Source organism: Lepisma saccharinum, chromosome 2, assembly GCF_977018435.1.
Source record: "Lepisma saccharinum chromosome 2, izLepSacc3.1, whole genome shotgun sequence".
NCBI lineage: Eukaryota > Metazoa > Arthropoda > Insecta > Zygentoma > Lepismatidae > Lepisma > Lepisma saccharinum.
In genome coordinates, this window is record NC_139230.1 from 149,112,843 (window position 1) to 149,129,683 (window position 16,841).

The window sequence follows — 16,841 nt, forward strand, 5'->3', positions numbered from 1 at the left end:
AAATTCTGGACCAGAAATTTTTGTCAACTTCCGTGGCAGAGTGCCAGAGGTCCCTGTTTGAATCCTGGTTAGGACATGAATGTTTGTGCTTTTCAGAAATGAGAAAACAGGGAATTTAGTAAAAAAACGATGTATGTGAAATCTGAGAAAAATGCAAATAACTGGGTATACTACAGCTTAGGAGTATTCCTTTAATTAAAAATAAAAAAATAGCCTATGAAATTGCAGAGTTCATCTGCCATGGAGTGGAATGTTTTGCTTATGCATAATTCACAATTTTTGCTACTGAATAAACACACAAATTTATCTTCTGTTCCTCAAAATTCATGCAATCTAAACAACATTTAACCCACCTATTCCTTGGACGTTCATAAACATCAAATTCTGCCAGTGGAATATTAATTACTCCAAGAAATTCATCAACGCCGATAAAGTTTCTGTGCAACACAGTCAGCATTATCTCTGCAGTATTGCCTTGTTTTGGTATTTGCCTACAAATAAAAAATCAATTAAATTAATTCACAGGTAAAGAAAAGTGTGTTTCAAATATTTCATGGCTTTTATATACGTGTATATCATTATTATTATATAGCAAGTCTTGTAATGCATCAATTACAAGGGTCGTTCAAGGTTGACCGGGACTTTTATTTCTGCAGAGGAAATAGGTAGCAGAAGAAACACCAAACTATGTCAGTTTTTCAAAGTATTCTCCGTGCGTGCCGAGGCACCGTTGCCATCGTTATGGCAGCTCCCAAATTCCTTTGGCATAGAAAGAACTTGGTTGTTGTCGTAGCCACTGGAGGACATCGCTCCGCAGTGCTTCGTCTGTCGTGAATTTCTTCCCTCCCAGATGGTCTTTAAGGGGTGCAAACAAATGATAATCACTGGGGGCTAAATCCGGACTGTAGGGGGATGGGGCAGAACTTCCCAGCGCATGTCGGCCAGAGTTGTTGTTGTCACATTGGCCGTGTGAGGGCGGGCATTGTCATGGAGAAGAATGACATTCTTTTGACAGGTCTTTTCTTGCGAATGGACTTTCGTACAGCACCACTCAACAATGTGGAGTAATACTGGGCATTAATCATGCTCCCTTTGTCCAGAAAATCCACATGGATAACATCCTTCATGTCCCAGAAGACACTTGCCATGATCTTTCCAGCGGATGGGTGCGTTTTGCTTTTCTTGGGGGGCGGGGAACCTTTATGCTGCCACTCCATGCTGCGTCTTTTGGTCTCTGGGGTTGAATTGTGCAACCATGTTTCATCACACATGATGATAGATTGCAACAATTCATCACCTTCTACTCGAAACCGATTCAGAAGCTGTTCACAGACCATCCTGCGTGTCCACTTCTGATCGAATGTCAGCTGGCGGGGAACCCACCTTGCACAGATTTTGCGGAAGCGTAAGTGGTCATGAATGATTGTCTCAACACTCCCGACACTGATATTCACCTCGGCAGCAATATCCCGCACTGTTACTCGCCGGTTCTCAAGAATCATTTGCTCAACACGTGCGATATTCACTGGTGTGACTGCAGTCGGCCGAATGTGTCCATGCGCTTCATTTGTCACCAGCTCCCGTCCTTCGCGAAACTGCTCACACCATTCGTACACTCTTGTCCGCGACATCGTTTGTTCACCATACTGTGCTTGCAATCGTCTGAAAATCTCAGCTGGTTTCACTTTCACCTTCACGAGAAATTTGATTACACACCGCTGCTCCACAGCCACAGACACACTGCTTGCCGCCATGTTCGCTGCAACTGCTGCGCATGCGCGAAATTCGTCATGCTGGGAGCTAGTAACTCGCGAAGGAATACATTACGTCACCCGCACGTTTCATCATGATCCGGCTATTCATCGATTTTTTACGTACGAAAATCCCGGTCAACCTTGAACGACCCTTGTACATTAACAATATAAATATACGGAAATTTTCTTACATTTTTAAGTTATATGATTTTAAAGATGTCACTTGATATAAAATATGTACTGCTATGCTAAGAAAAATCCTCTTTACTAATTTCTATTGTCCAACTATTACTAACTATGCAGTATTAAAATTGGTTCTTGATATAAATAAAAAATATCCCACTCACTGTTACACACAAAAACTAGAACCTCATTGACCAAGAAAATATGAAAAATATCTTGAGTATCCCTTACTTCAAATTGGTGCTTATTTGTTTATGTTCACTGCAACGGAGATGACATCGACCACTATGAACTGATACTCTTACCGATTACCACCAATACCAATGCATGTAAATTGTAACAATTAAGAGTTGTTCAAAATATTGGTTAACATTAGCAGTGACTGCATTAGAAATTTGGAAAATTAAGTGCCACATTCAAAGAAAAACCACAAGATTTGTAATGGCATGAATTATTCTCTCTTCTCAACTCTAATCAAAATTAGTTTTAAACTTACAGCTCACATTCCTCATGCCATTCAACAGTTTCAATAGACTTTTCCTTGACTGATGTTTGATATTTGTCTTTACCAAGAGCAATTGTGACAAAAGCATCATTTGTTCCTGAAAATAAAAGAAAAAATAAATAATGAACTTTCTTACATACTATTTTCACAAGTGTCTTTCAAAATGTATTTTTCACGAGGTTAACAAGAATTGCTAAAGATCAAATTCAATTGAAGTTTGTACTGTGGCTACCACAGAAAACAAAATTGAAAGGCAATATGGTCCACCATATAATGAAGGCTTTCATGTCAGGGTTCACCTTTAAATTGTTTACCCTCCTCTCATACCAAAGTTTTACAACACATTAAGGTATCTATGGCATGTAAAATAAACTCCACTAAGCACAACACATAGTCTGTGGCAGGTTCCTGCATTCTATAAGGAAGTAACAGCTGTTGGCCACACGGCCGTGTGGGGGACTGGAATTTTATAATTTTAACTGCTATTATACGTTTTAGTGGGGGGTTTCTAAAGTAAGATGGTAAGGGAAAAGGTCAATATATTTGAGAGAAGACAAGTTTTATCAAAATTTGCTTTACCACTTCAACCTGCACCCTTTTCCTTGTTTGATACAACTTGACGCGGCATGGTGGTGATTCGTGCCTAAGAAAAGCCTGAAGAAGGAGGCGGTAAGACTCCCAAAACGTTGCATTTTTCGACAGATGATACTCACTGGTCATAAGTAATTTAGGTTTTTATACATTTTTTTAAATATTTTTATTAATATAAAAATATTTTAACATTTTCTAAAAGTGAGTAATTTGCACAATGCAAAATTTGAATGGAAAAATAAGCACAACAGAAATGAGTATACCCTTTCTTGAATTAAACAGCACATAATCCAATATGTAGGTGCTATGCATGTTATTCAATAGGTACAGAGAATATGGGGCAGCAAAATTCACATTATTTTCAATATTCTAAACTGAACTCCCATGGTGAAACAGTCCTATGAGGGCCAGGGCCTGTCAAATATTTTTTATTATTATTGTTATCATCATTGACTGATGCTTGGTCAACACATAAGTCCCATTGCTGCTGCTTTCTGTCTCTCAAGACCAGAGCCTGAATGATGCTGTGTCAACATTTTGTGACTCTCATTGGGAATCAAACCCTGGTGCCACTACACAGGAGTCCTTTCAAATCCTGTACTCCCTGAATTCTCAATTAAATAGATTGTAAAATTGTTTCCATCACAGGAAATATCATGCATGATCACATGCTAGTTCAAACAATATAATTTCAACAGGGCATGGCAGCTTTCAAGGAAGCAGCAGCAGGTGCAAGTCAATTACAATGGACCAACCTATGACAATGATATTCTGCACCGCAGCTGTGTAGTCTAAGGCATAATGCTTTGGGCTCTGGATACAGGATGCACACAGGTTTGAGTCTCCTGAGGAAAGCATAACCACTTAACAGTGATACCCATCACATACAGTGGAACCCTGATTTTACATTTCCAGGTTTATCAATTTCACACATTATGCATTCAATCATCTTGGTCCCAATAGAGCAAAATGTTATAAAATTTTCCCATATATTAAGTTCTTTCACCTTGGTCCCCTGAAATACATAAAATTGAGGTTCCACTGTAGTACCAATAACTTTTTGATTTGATTGATCCATTTGCTTTATTTTACTTCGCTTTTTGTGCCACTTTTTGGCTAATTTGCGAAGTAGGGGATGAGTGATGATATGATGAAATTAATGAATGGACACTGACAAACATCCATGCCCAGGCTGGGATTAAAACCTGAGACCCTTGGCATCATAGTGCGATGGCTAACCACTCCACCAATGGAGTAGAAGTGAGGTTTTCATCATGTTTTAACAGCAGGCATGCAACAAGTAAAAAATAAAATTTCAGTTTTTCAAAATGCTGGGAACTAACCATTGGCAAAGCTCCAAATAGTAAATACCATTTTAAACTTCATCAATGTATTTAAACAATGGAGCAACATGCACACTCAGCAATTCTACTGTGTTGAAAGAAATAACACCAAAACTGTTAACATTAATGTCATGTGAGTGGAATTTGACCTTACAATACTACCAAGGTATTAAATCCATCACCACCTTGTAATCCAGGGGTTCTAGGTTCTATACCTGGGAGAGGCACATAGTGGTTTGGGTCCCACTTTAAGCTGTATGTCCAGTCCCAATTAGCCTATCCATGCATAAAGTGGACTCAAAACAAAAACTCAAACTTAATACTACTGAATCATGAAAAAACAAAGATTATATCTTTTTACTTTATACTTTTATCTTATTCCTAGTGTCACTATACTTTTTTTTATCTGTGTTACCTTTTCCTGTTCTCCTCTTACCCTCAACACAATTCAAGAGACAGCATTCGTAACTTGTACAACTTCATTATTTTTTATTTCAATATATTTTAAGGCTTCACTTACCATTTTTGCCTTTTGTTAGCAGCCCTTTTGCTCTCTGAACTAGAATGCAAAAAAATAAAATCACATAAGAATATGTAACAGAAAAAAATTACTAGTCATGTTTAAACTTTACAAATAATGAAAAAGTACTATAAAACTATAATACAAAAATGCAGCCTGCAGCCACTAAAACTTAAACTTTCCATCATCTCTTGAGTTCATGGTGGTTGCGGTAAACGCGGTTTAAAATTACTTACGTGAAATTTAGAAGATTTCGTACTTCCGCGTTGCACAATTTAATGGTTCAATCCTATTAATTTCGAAGATCCACTGTCTTCATTCACAAAAGGATCTCCGCTTCAAACGCCGTACCCTTTTGTGAATGAAGACAGTGGATCTTCGAAATTAATAGGATTGAACCATTAAATTGTGCAACGCGGAAGTACGAAATCTTCTAAATTTCACGTAAGTAATCTCTTGAGTGTTTTCTATTTCCTTCTCATTTGACATAGGAGTCTAGGTCTGTACCAGGGTTCAGAACTGAATCCCAAACTCTAACTGGCATTTGGTAACTAACATATTACATTTAGGTGCAAAAGTTGGAAACTTAAATCAACAGAATTGATTCAATAGCGAAAAAGAAAAACATCAAAACTAATGAGTAGAAAAAGCAATCAACTGTACATCTCAGCTCTTCTTTTCAGGGCCACACAGCAAAGAAAAATATGCCTAATACAATCTATCTGTATTTATTAAAAATAATTATTCACTTTCGAGACGCTACGTATCTCGAAAGGTGAAATACTTCAATGTTTGATACCATTCACATATATTGGCACTGCCAGGAGTCCCAGTTTGAAATCCAGAATCTATGGTTGCTGTCAGAAGCATCTCATCTAATTGCCAATAATTCTCATCATTATCATGTTTAAGCTAGAGAGGCAGAAAAGTGACACAAAGTAAGCAAAATACAAGAGAGGTTAATACAAATTGCTTGGCCAAAGGAATTTAAACGAAATGGGCAATTATCAAAAATCAATAAACATCCCCATGTTCCAACATGAAAAAGATCTAAGAAGAGTTGCAGGTTTTCCATCATGTTTGAAAGTTAAAGTATGATGTAGCTGCTGAAAGGGGCAACTTAATGAATTAAAATAGCAACCAAACTGCTGGTTAAACTGCATTTTGCTATTACTAATTTCAAACAGGTTTGCACAGAATAAGAAATTAAGTAACTTGGAAGTCAATGGAGTGTTGCTGGAAAAATTACTCGGATACAAGACAAAATGTACAAACAACAAACGGCATGAAGTGAGAGACAGCATGTGATAGTGAACCACCCAATTAGAACTGTTGAATATGTTAAAGGAGAAGAATATATATTGAGGTAACTGTATAAAACAAAACCTTTGAGTAAATAAATGTGTGTTAACCTCAGGGCCACATCTATTTAATGTCCTGGAGAACACACCAAGTGAGTCTAATTGCCAATGAACTTATATAATCAGACTTTATATACAAAACTACTCTGCAGTGCTGATCTTTCTTTCATACACGGGACAGCCAATTGCAAAGCAAGCAATTTCACTACATCACGGCAAACCAAGTCATACATACAATACTCTGGACATCTAAATTTTGATTTGTATTTGTATGCCTCTTTAGGGTAATTGTGATGAGAAGGAAGGATGAAAGGACACCCACAAAGAACAGAACAAGGATGTGGATCAACATGCCGGGTCACAGTGGCACCTCTCACTTTTTTAAAAATTTGCCACATTTTGTCATTTTACATATAGTAATTCTCATGGCTTAAATGTCAGACTGGAATAATGTAATGATATTTCTCTTTGAGAAGCTTACTTTACCCCACATATGTTCATGAGACCTGTGGACTTATATGCAAGGCACATTAAGAAATGTGCACTATTGAAAATTTGCTGAATTTTGAACTTTGCTTTAAGAAAGTTTCACAGAATGGGTTGGCAAAATTGTTTCATAAGCTAAAATTGCTTCATAAATGGTTTCAACCTCAATTTAACAAACAACAAAATTGGACTTCAAAATAGTGGACTGGCTCTTTGGAACTGGGACGTGACAATTTCTGGTTCAATTTGAGATTCCAAAACCTCCTGACTGCAGAAAAATGCATGTATGTGTGCTTTTGAAAATGTTTAAAAGCATAGCATTAGCATGATATAAAGATATGTATTACTGTTGACTCAAGTTAATTGTTAACAAAGAACACCATGAAAAATGGTATGACTTGAGATGACCGGACCCCTCTCAGATTTTCTTCATACTTGACATACTCACTAATCGAGGCCTCCTAATCACGAATCTGAAGTTAAAATTTGTCGGAAAAATCTAGAAATTGCAAAATAAGCGAATCAATTTTCACGACCGGACCGCTCTCCGATTTTTATAGTACTGCTCATACTTACTGAACCTTTGACGTGTGGTTAGGTTAGGCAAACATAGTTAAAATTTGGTGCCGTGGTAGTATCAGGATCTAAAAATTGCAAATAATTGCGAACCAATGACGCTAGCCGCATGAACCATTGGCACATGGTTAGGTTAGGCAAACATAGTTGAAATTTGGTGTCGTGGTAGTATCAGGAATATATATATTTGGTTGTGAATAACCAGAATAACCACAATGCATGTCTTACAGAACATTACAAAGGAGCAACATAAGGTAGGAATATGGGAAAACCAGCTCTTTTTTTTTTTTTTTGAGATAAAATTATACACACAGAATTAGCACATTTAAGACAAATGTACCCTTATAAAACACATTTTCAAACAAATTGAAACACTTGTGATTTATAAAGCATAACCTTAGTATCAATTCACATGAACCACAGTTTACGTAGACATTTGGTCTGGAAGTTTCACATGGGTTAACATTACAGGTATCTTCTTTGGGGGTGGAGGGGCATTTCCATCAATTTGTAAGCTCATGGCTAACACAGAAATCCATAAGGTACTCAAAAAACTGCTGGTAACTTTGATAATGCTATTTTATATCGTGAAAAATAAAAAAGTGAGTAAATCAGATGGTGGTATGATAAGAAAATTGCACACAAAGATAATGTTCAACATGGAAACTATTTACATGCTACTACTAAATCATGGATGCTAATATATATATTCCATATATATTACAGAAGAAGCAAAATATTATAGCATTGCTAAGTTCTGGAACCTATATTTTACATTTTTTCAGGGGACGAAGGTGAAAAAAATTAAAATGCAGTAAAATGTAAAATCCATAAAATTTTTCCAAAATTGTTGCTTTATTGGATCATGACAAATGAATATATAATGTAAAAAAAAATCTAAAATTTACTGTATATCCTTCACGTCATGCTGGTGTTGAATGTGTAGCAATGAGTGATGAGGAAACAGCAGTTTTAAGATGGGGGGGGGGGGGCAATGGACAATGTTGCCAAATTTAGAAGTGCTGAATCCATCGTATGGAGACAATTGCAAAATCACTTATTATTATTATTTACAAATAAAGAGATATCTGGGTCAGAGTCTAATTTCTGGCATAATTACCATTATGTAAATACCATAGAACTGTGCTGCCATAGCATAAAAAAAGACAACTGTAAAATTATCAACACTGTCAACACAGAATGCATGGTTCGAATTCTAGTTAAGTTTGTTAACACATACTTCATCTTGGTGATTACTTGCTGTGTGTTTAGGAGAGAAGAATTTTCACTTTTGTATACTCCTGAATGATTCTATATTTAGAAGCAGCCATTTGTTTAGGATACAGATTGCTGCTACTATCTACTTTCCATGCATGGGATGCGAAGTAGTATTACATCGCTAAATGCCTTCACTGTTAGGTTAGGTGGGTCACGCTTATGGCTCTTAGCATTAAAATCACAAATGCTTCCAACACCTGATCACATAATGTCTGGTCTCAAGTGCAGAACCCTCATTGACCCTCGCATCAAAATCCACCACAGCTCCATATTTGAGATGACTGTAAACCAGGAATGACAGCTCGCTGCAAAGCACACATGCTCATTTAAGCTAATTTTCAAATAATATTCTCCAGTTAAAAATACATGGTCAGGCTTTTAATAGTACTAACTAGTTTCTCCAAGCTTTGAACTTACTTCCACAATTATTTCCAATATTTTAAAGCACTTCCTAATACTCCCATAAAATTTGCAAAAAATCAACAATCAATCAGAACCATTAACAATAAGTGAACCTCTTGAGCTTGCCAACTGTCTTTCCTTTTTTCATAAACAATGTGTGATTTTTCTCAGCATAACATAAAGAGCAGAAACTCCACTACTGACGTACTTCCACAACAACACTGCATGTCAACGACCACAGTAGAAGTTTGGAAAAATATTATTCTAGACAGTACGAAGCAAGCATTTGAGAGTATGTATGTGACATAGGAACAATAACTAAAATGACATGAAAGTCAAACATTACTGTGACTAATAGAATATTCTTCCATTCACATCAAGGGTTTGTTACAACAAGAAGCTGAAACGTTGTTCATATTCTCATGCAAATTCGGTAAAATTTTCATACCGTCAAACGTATTTCTTCAATTTTACAAGAGAAAGTACTTACCGAAATGAGTTTCTGTATACTTCACGAAGTTCTCGGAAGTGCTTTTTTTCCTTGCTTAATTTATTTTGCCGGTAAATCATGTATTTTTCAATATTAATGTCTCTCCGATGCACGAAAGCTGTTCCCTTGATGTCCTTCTACTACGGGAACCAAATGTTACATGCGTTTGATGATGTAAGAACCGGTCAGTGTTTCCAACCACGTCACGTGGTTTTGCAACTGCGAAATAAATTATCTTGAATTTTTCTAATGTTAAATAACAATTTTAACTATGTTTGTCTTACCTAAGCTAACCTAACCTTGCCGTGCATGGTTCGTGGGTTTTCGAACCCGGAAAAAAATACAAAATCAGGTATTTTTTGGTTAAGAAGGATGGAAACACTGCACAGCCACTGATCACCGACAACACTAGTCAAGATTTGCCCACCATATTGTGTGTAACGCAACCCAAAAACGAACGAACAATAATTACTTGATATGTTGAAAATTGAAGTTATTGTCATAAAAAAACGAGGTAAAATTTAATTATCCCCGAAACGCATTTCTTCAAATTTACAAGAGAAATTACTTACCGAATGCAGTTTCTTTAGAATTGTGGAAGTTCGGAGAAGTGTTTTCTCGCATTGTTCATTCAATTTTGCCGGTAAATCATCTATTTTTTGATATAAATGTGTGACCGATGCACGAAAGCTATCACATCCATATACTTCCAGGTGGATGTAGCCTGCGTGTGATGACGTAATCCCAGTCAATCCCGATCAGTGTTTCCAAACACGTGTTTTCGTAACTGAAAAAGGTACGTCTCCGCAAATGGTTTGTGGGGCTATGCGAGAACGGTGTATGGGGCTACGCATATCTTTTTCGAAACCAATTTTTAACTATTGTAACCTATACGTGACCCTACCTAACCTAACCTTACCGGAAATGGTTCGTGGGGCTATGTGCTAATGGTTTGTGGGGCTACGTAGGTATTTTTGGTGGAGTGGGGTGGAAACACTGCATGCTGACTACGGTAGTGAAACTGTGCCCGCCATTTAGCATGTTACTGAAGGGGAAAAGAAACGAACAAAACTTATTTCATACGTCAAAAATATAGATTATTTCCATGAAAAAAACGAAATGCCACCTTCAAGAATCCTTAGCAATGCAGAATACGTAAGTACCAATATGAAAAAGAAGAAAATAAATGCATTTCAGACATTTGGTGGTTACTGAAATTTTAATGCAAATTCAAATCAGGAACTACAAAATAATGAAGAAGGTGATAATTAACAATTCACAATCAGTCTTTCTGGTGTCAGTCTGTCAGTATTAAAAGTAACAGCAAAATGTATTTGTTTGCTACTTTAAAAAAACATCTGTCAACCTGTTATAAACTCCTTGCAAATTATAAGTAGGGTGTATTTAATGTGAAAATTAATTTTACTCCATGAAAACAAACATAGTGTATCACTAGAATGCTTTGGGTAAATGAGTTAACTTGTTTCATTAAAATTTCGGTAACCACCAAACGTCTCTAATTCCCTTATTTTCGTATTTTTCACATTGATACTTACATATTCTGCATTCGTAAGGATTCTTCTATTTCGCGTTTCGTTCTTTGCAGGCAAATAATCTCAATTTTCGAAATATGGAGTATTTTTATTTTCTTCGCTTTTGCTTGCGTTACACGCGATATGGCGGAGAAATCTTGACTAGCGTAGTCCATGATCAGTGGTTATGCAGTGTTGCGACCTTCTTCATAGCAAAATATCTAGGTACTAGTATGGAGAATACGTAAGTATGAATGTGGAAAATACGAAAATAAGGGAATTAGAGACGTTTGGTGGTTACTGAAATTTTAATGATATGGATAACAACATAGGCCTTTAGCCTAAAAATAAACTTCAGTCTGCTGACGTCAGAACGCAAGGTAGCAAGAGTGTTGTGCGATAAGTGATTGAAATAAAACAAAGCAACTGATTGTGAAACAGGTACACGTCTCATACTCTCACTTAATGGCGCGTGGATAGGTTAGTAGGGCCACGCAAAGGTTTCAATAGTGAAAAAGATAGCCCCACGAACCATTGGCGTGTGGATAGGTTAGTAGGGCCACGCAAAGGTTTCAATAGTTAAAAATATAGCCCCACGAACCATTGGCGCGTGGATAGGTTAGTAGGGCCACGCAAAGGTTTCAATAGTTAAAAATATAGCCCCACGAACCATTGGCGCTAGCCCCACGAACCACTGGCGCGTGGATAGGTTAGTAGGGCCACGCAAAGGTTTGAATAGTGAAAAAGATAGCCCCACGAACCATTGGTGCTAGCCCCACGAACCATTGGCGCGTGGATAGGTTAGTAGGGCCACGCAAAGGTTTCAATAGTGAAAAAGATAGCCCCACGAACCATTGGCGCGTGGATAGGTTAGTAGGGCTACGCAAAGGTTTCAATAGTGAAAAAGATAGCCCCACGAACCATTGGCGCTAGCCCCACGAACCATGGGCGCGTGGATAGGTTAGTAGGGCCACGCAAAGGTTTCAATAGTGAAAAAGATAGCCCCACGAACCATTGGCGCGTGGATAGGTTAGTAGGGCCACGCAAAGGTTTCAATAGTTAAAAATATAGCCCCACGAACCATGGGCGCGTGGATAGGTTAGTAGGGCTACGCAAAGGTTTCAATAGTGAAAAAGATAGCCCCACGAACCATTGGCGCGTGGATAGGTTGGTAGGGCCACGCAAAGGTTTCAATAGTTAAAAATATAGCCCCACGAACCATTGGCGTGTGGATAGGTTAGTAGGGCCACGCAAAGGTTTCAATAGTGAAAAAGATAGCCCCACGAACCATTGGCGCTAGCCCCACAAACCATTGGCGCTAGCCCCACGAACCATTGGCGCGTGGATAGGTTAGTAGGGCCACGCAAAGGTTTCAATAGTTAAAAATTGGTTTCGAAAAAAATATTCGTAGCCCCACACACCATTCTTGGATAGCCCCACGAACCATTGGCGCTAGCCCCACGAACCATTCACGGATAGCCCCACGAACCATTCATAAATAGCACCACAAACCATTCACGGATAGCCCCACGAACCATTCATGGATAGCCCCATGAACCATTCACGGATAGCCCCATGAACCATTCACAGATAGCCCCACGAACCATTCACGGATAGCCCCACGAACCATACATAAATAGCCCACGAAACATTCATAAATAGCCTTAGAGATACTGGGCGAAAGGGGGGGGGGGTTATAGCCCCCATCAACTTCACATTGAGCAAGCCACTGATCCTGTGCACGTCATGTTGTCGCAAGTTCGTAATCAGAAATGATGAACAGTAACTCACGTTTATTTACGTTCTAGAACTGTTACACAGTTACAAAACCGCATATTTGGAAACACTGACCGGTTGTTACGTCATGAAACGCTCGCAAATATTTGGTTCACGTAGTAGACGGACATCAAGGGAACAGCTTTCGTGCATTGGAGTGACATTAATGTCGAAAATTACATGATTTACCGGCAAAAAAATTTCAACGAGGTGAAAACAAACTTCCAAGACCTTCCTAAAGTATAAATAAACCCATTTCGGTAAGTACTTTCTCCTGTAAAATTGAAGAAATACGTTTTGGGGATACAAAAATTTTACCCTTGTTTCAACTGAAACATTATATTAAACGTACTAATCATAAGCACAACCATGACGTTTTTAAGGCGGGGGGGGGGTGATCAACTGTTGCTCACAAAGCATTTTGAACGCAACTGTGGATAGAAAAATATAGCCAAATAATTATATTAACCTACTGTTTAAAAAAAAAAAAAAGTAAGTGCAAGGAGAGAATTTTGACCCCCATAACCACTCTCCTTCGATGTACGAAAAATAACGCAGAATACTTTTATGAGGTAACTACGTAAATATATGTCAACCTGCCCTACATAATTTTCATACCCTATTGGCGTGTAAATACTTGCAAAATACCCAAGTGACAGTCATCGCTTTGATTCATGCATTTCTTCCAAACATTATAATTCATTATAAATAGAGAGACACACTTTCATGTTCAAAAATTACTTTTGCATCCACTGTCATAAATGCACTAAAGCATCATCATTTGAGTCCGTCCTTCTTTCCCAAGTAGGTGTATAACAAATCTTCAAATTATAAGATGATCAAATGAAGAAGAAAGGAACCAAAATACTTACAAATTATGCTTAAGATTAAAAAAAGCCTTTTTCCAGACGGTTTTTAGTTCACTCAAAAACAATACGCTCCGTGGACAGAAGATACATGAAATAACTATGTTGTAGCAATCTGCTGTGTACGATTAACAAAACTTAAATTAAGTTATTAAACAATTCCTTGTTCGCGTAAATACAATGAAACATCATTCAAAAAGTGTTTCATTGTGAAATCGTATTATACATTTAATTGCAAATTTGCCTTCATACATACCTGTCACTTGTACGTGAGTTGGACTCCACATTCTTGTAAGATTCTGCTAATAACTTTCAATATTTATAGGTCACATACAAAAAAACGCACACACTTTTATCTATAAACTATTTAACACCATCCATTGCACGCAAATTTAGAAAAATATTCATCTCAGCTCAAGCAACAAACACAAGTCACATTCACTTCCTGGTGCGAATACCTCTTGTCGTCATCACTCGGAACACGAAACAAATGACTCCAAGCCTGCGCAGCACACTTCGAAATAACTTGCGCAGATCTTTGGTATTTCTGATCGCGAACTTTACTTTCAATATCCATCTCGCATAATTTGCACTAAGGCGGAAACATAATTGGTATCGCTCTTTTACATTAACTGCTTTAGTTCATTCGCTACGGATTGACATTTCCGCAATATCAGAAGTTAAAGAAAAAAAATGGCACCTTCTGCAGATGATGAATTCTCATTTTACCACACGCTCGGAAAATTGTAGTCCCTAGATTTCAACACGTAACAACTTTCAGACATTGCCTCAGGACTTCTCCTCCCACCCCCATCTCTCCCTCTCAGAAACATTAGATTTAGTGAAGAATAGTCAACGTGCGAACTTTACTTTTGAGAGAGAGTGGTGCGAAGTGATGTATTCTACTACTGGATCTGCGTGTTCGTATACAGAAATAATAACAATAAATCGTTAATATTAATATTTTTAACAATAAATAGAAGAATTTTCATCTTTCGTGAATTGTTATTTTTATTCAACGCATACGTTAGTAATTACATTTTCGTATTGTAGGCTACAGGTAATCAAGGGGTCCTGGGTTCGATGCGAGGTGGGGGCGCATAGTGTGATTCGGATCCCATTTTAAACTGTAGGTTCAGTCCGGATTAGCTTTTCTGTGCATAAAGTGGACTAAAGTGGAACCACTAAATACAGTTCGAGAGATTATCATTTTTATTTTTGGATAAATCAACTTTTGAGTGTTCGTCCCACATTTATAGCTCCTTACTCAATAAAAAATCAGATAGATGGCCAAAATAACGCATTTTTATGTAAAAATATGTAACGTAAGCTGAAAATATGTAACTTGAAATTTACATATATGGTTCCTAACATCGTCATTCGCCGACATTTGCAGTTTTTGCTTGACTACGTACAAAGGGGAAAAATGTTATTACATAAAATTCCGGACCCTAGTCATGAGCAATCGAAATCAAATTGATTGATTGAATTGTTTTTTTTAATTGCACTTTATGCACAGAAAGGCTAAACGGGACTGGAACTACAGTTTAAAGTGGGATCCATGAGCAATCAAAAGTAAAATACGTATTCGATCAGTTAATATATAAATTACATACAGTATCAATTGACGAAATTTTGTCACTTGACTCTAATTTCAATTGCCAATTTGGGAGGAACTCCTTGTGTACTAAAAACTAAAAGAAATTAGCTGAAATAGCTATACCCTACATACATTTAGGCACAAACATAGAATGTTAAAACTGGTAACAAACTGAAACAAGCTGCAATCAGAGCGCTTGAATTGGAAATTGTTCGCTGGAGGAGGGTGGTGTTTGATCGAGCCTTTGGGTTAGCTGGGGGATGCATGGTTTAACATGGTGACAATGAGACAGCTAGGGGTATGTTTGCGAAAATTTTGCTACCTGTGGGGATAGTATCCCCCTCAACCCCTCTCACTTCGAACACTCCCGATACAGAATATAATCCTCCACGTCTGAAGTAAGATGCATACATTTTCCTTGAAATACCAGTTGTGTTTATTGGTCCATTGAGTAAAAAGTCATAATAAACTGAATTATACCGCTTTGTGTTCAACTACACTGAAAGTTTATATAATAATAATAATAACAACAACAATAATGAATTATGATCATCCGCTGACACATGTTGGCTGTCATTGACCAGTAACATTCTCCTGAAAACCACACAACGATACTGGATGTGGAAATGACCTACCACACAGTTGCGAATTTGGAAATGTTTTACATCTACTTTGCGAATGCCAAATACGAGGTATCTTATGTTAATGCATCGAGCTGACCTGTTTATGAGAGCTTTACAAAATAGAAAATATTTAATCAAGGTCTTTTACCCTTCATTTGGAATCCACCCACAACACCCACGAGTTGATTGGCCATCACCAAAGCATTCAAGAGAATGTGGTTTAATTTATAGCTGATTGGCTAATGAATACGACAGGTGTGCATAACTCGCAGAGCCAGAGGTGCGATTTAAAAGTTAGTGTGGTTTAGGAGACGTTATGATAACACAGCCCTGCATTTATGGGGGGGGGGGGATTGGATGATTTCAAATCAATAGGTGATTCTGGAAATAGTTGGAATGCTGATCCATTTTTTTCCCATCACGTCAGAATTTTACACAATTTCACAATCAAAATTTTCATATTCGCCATTTCATTACATCTATTGACTAACGCATCAAAATAAATTTATGCAAGGGAAATTTCGGTTGTTTACAAACCAATATATGATTCTGGAACTATTATGAATTCTAATGACGGATATGATATAAATTTCTTCCCATTACGTCAGGATTTTCCCCTAGATCGGGATTTTTCTCCACTTGATTAAGTTTAATCAACCCACGATATAATAATATTGAGTTTGGACATTTTGTGAAGTAAATTTTTATGAGGGAAAGTTTACAATTTTCATGCCAATATGTCTTGTGAAGATAGAAGGTGGATTAGATCCTTACTATTCTATGTGCATTTATAGTTCAAAATTGGAGGATATGTATTATACAAAACCAATATTTTACCACCATCTAAACAGAGTCATCTATTGGGGAAATGGTGGAACTACACATTTTATTGTGAAATTAAGGCAGTTAATATATTGCTGTTTTCTGAAAAAAACTAGATGTGATGGGTAAAAAT

General features: G+C 37.3%; 1 protein-coding gene across 2 annotated transcripts in view; it reads right to left on the bottom strand.

The window, feature by feature from the left end:
• Rip11 (Rab11 interacting protein) overlaps nt 1-14,138 on the bottom strand; it is a 75,494-nt gene extending 61,356 nt beyond the window's left edge. For both annotated transcript variants that reach the window (XM_083117592.1, XM_083117591.1), the window contains exons 1-4: nt 13,920-14,138; nt 4,897-4,935; nt 2,434-2,539; nt 354-491 (exon numbers count right to left, since the gene is read on the bottom strand). In XM_083117592.1, the coding sequence (XP_082973718.1) occupies nt 354-491; nt 2,434-2,539; nt 4,897-4,935; nt 13,920-13,950 (314 nt within the window). In that variant the 5' untranslated portion in view covers nt 13,951-14,138. The remainder of the gene's footprint in view (nt 1-353; nt 492-2,433; nt 2,540-4,896; nt 4,936-13,919) is intronic.
• Nucleotides 14,139-16,841: the final 2,703 nt, after the last annotated feature.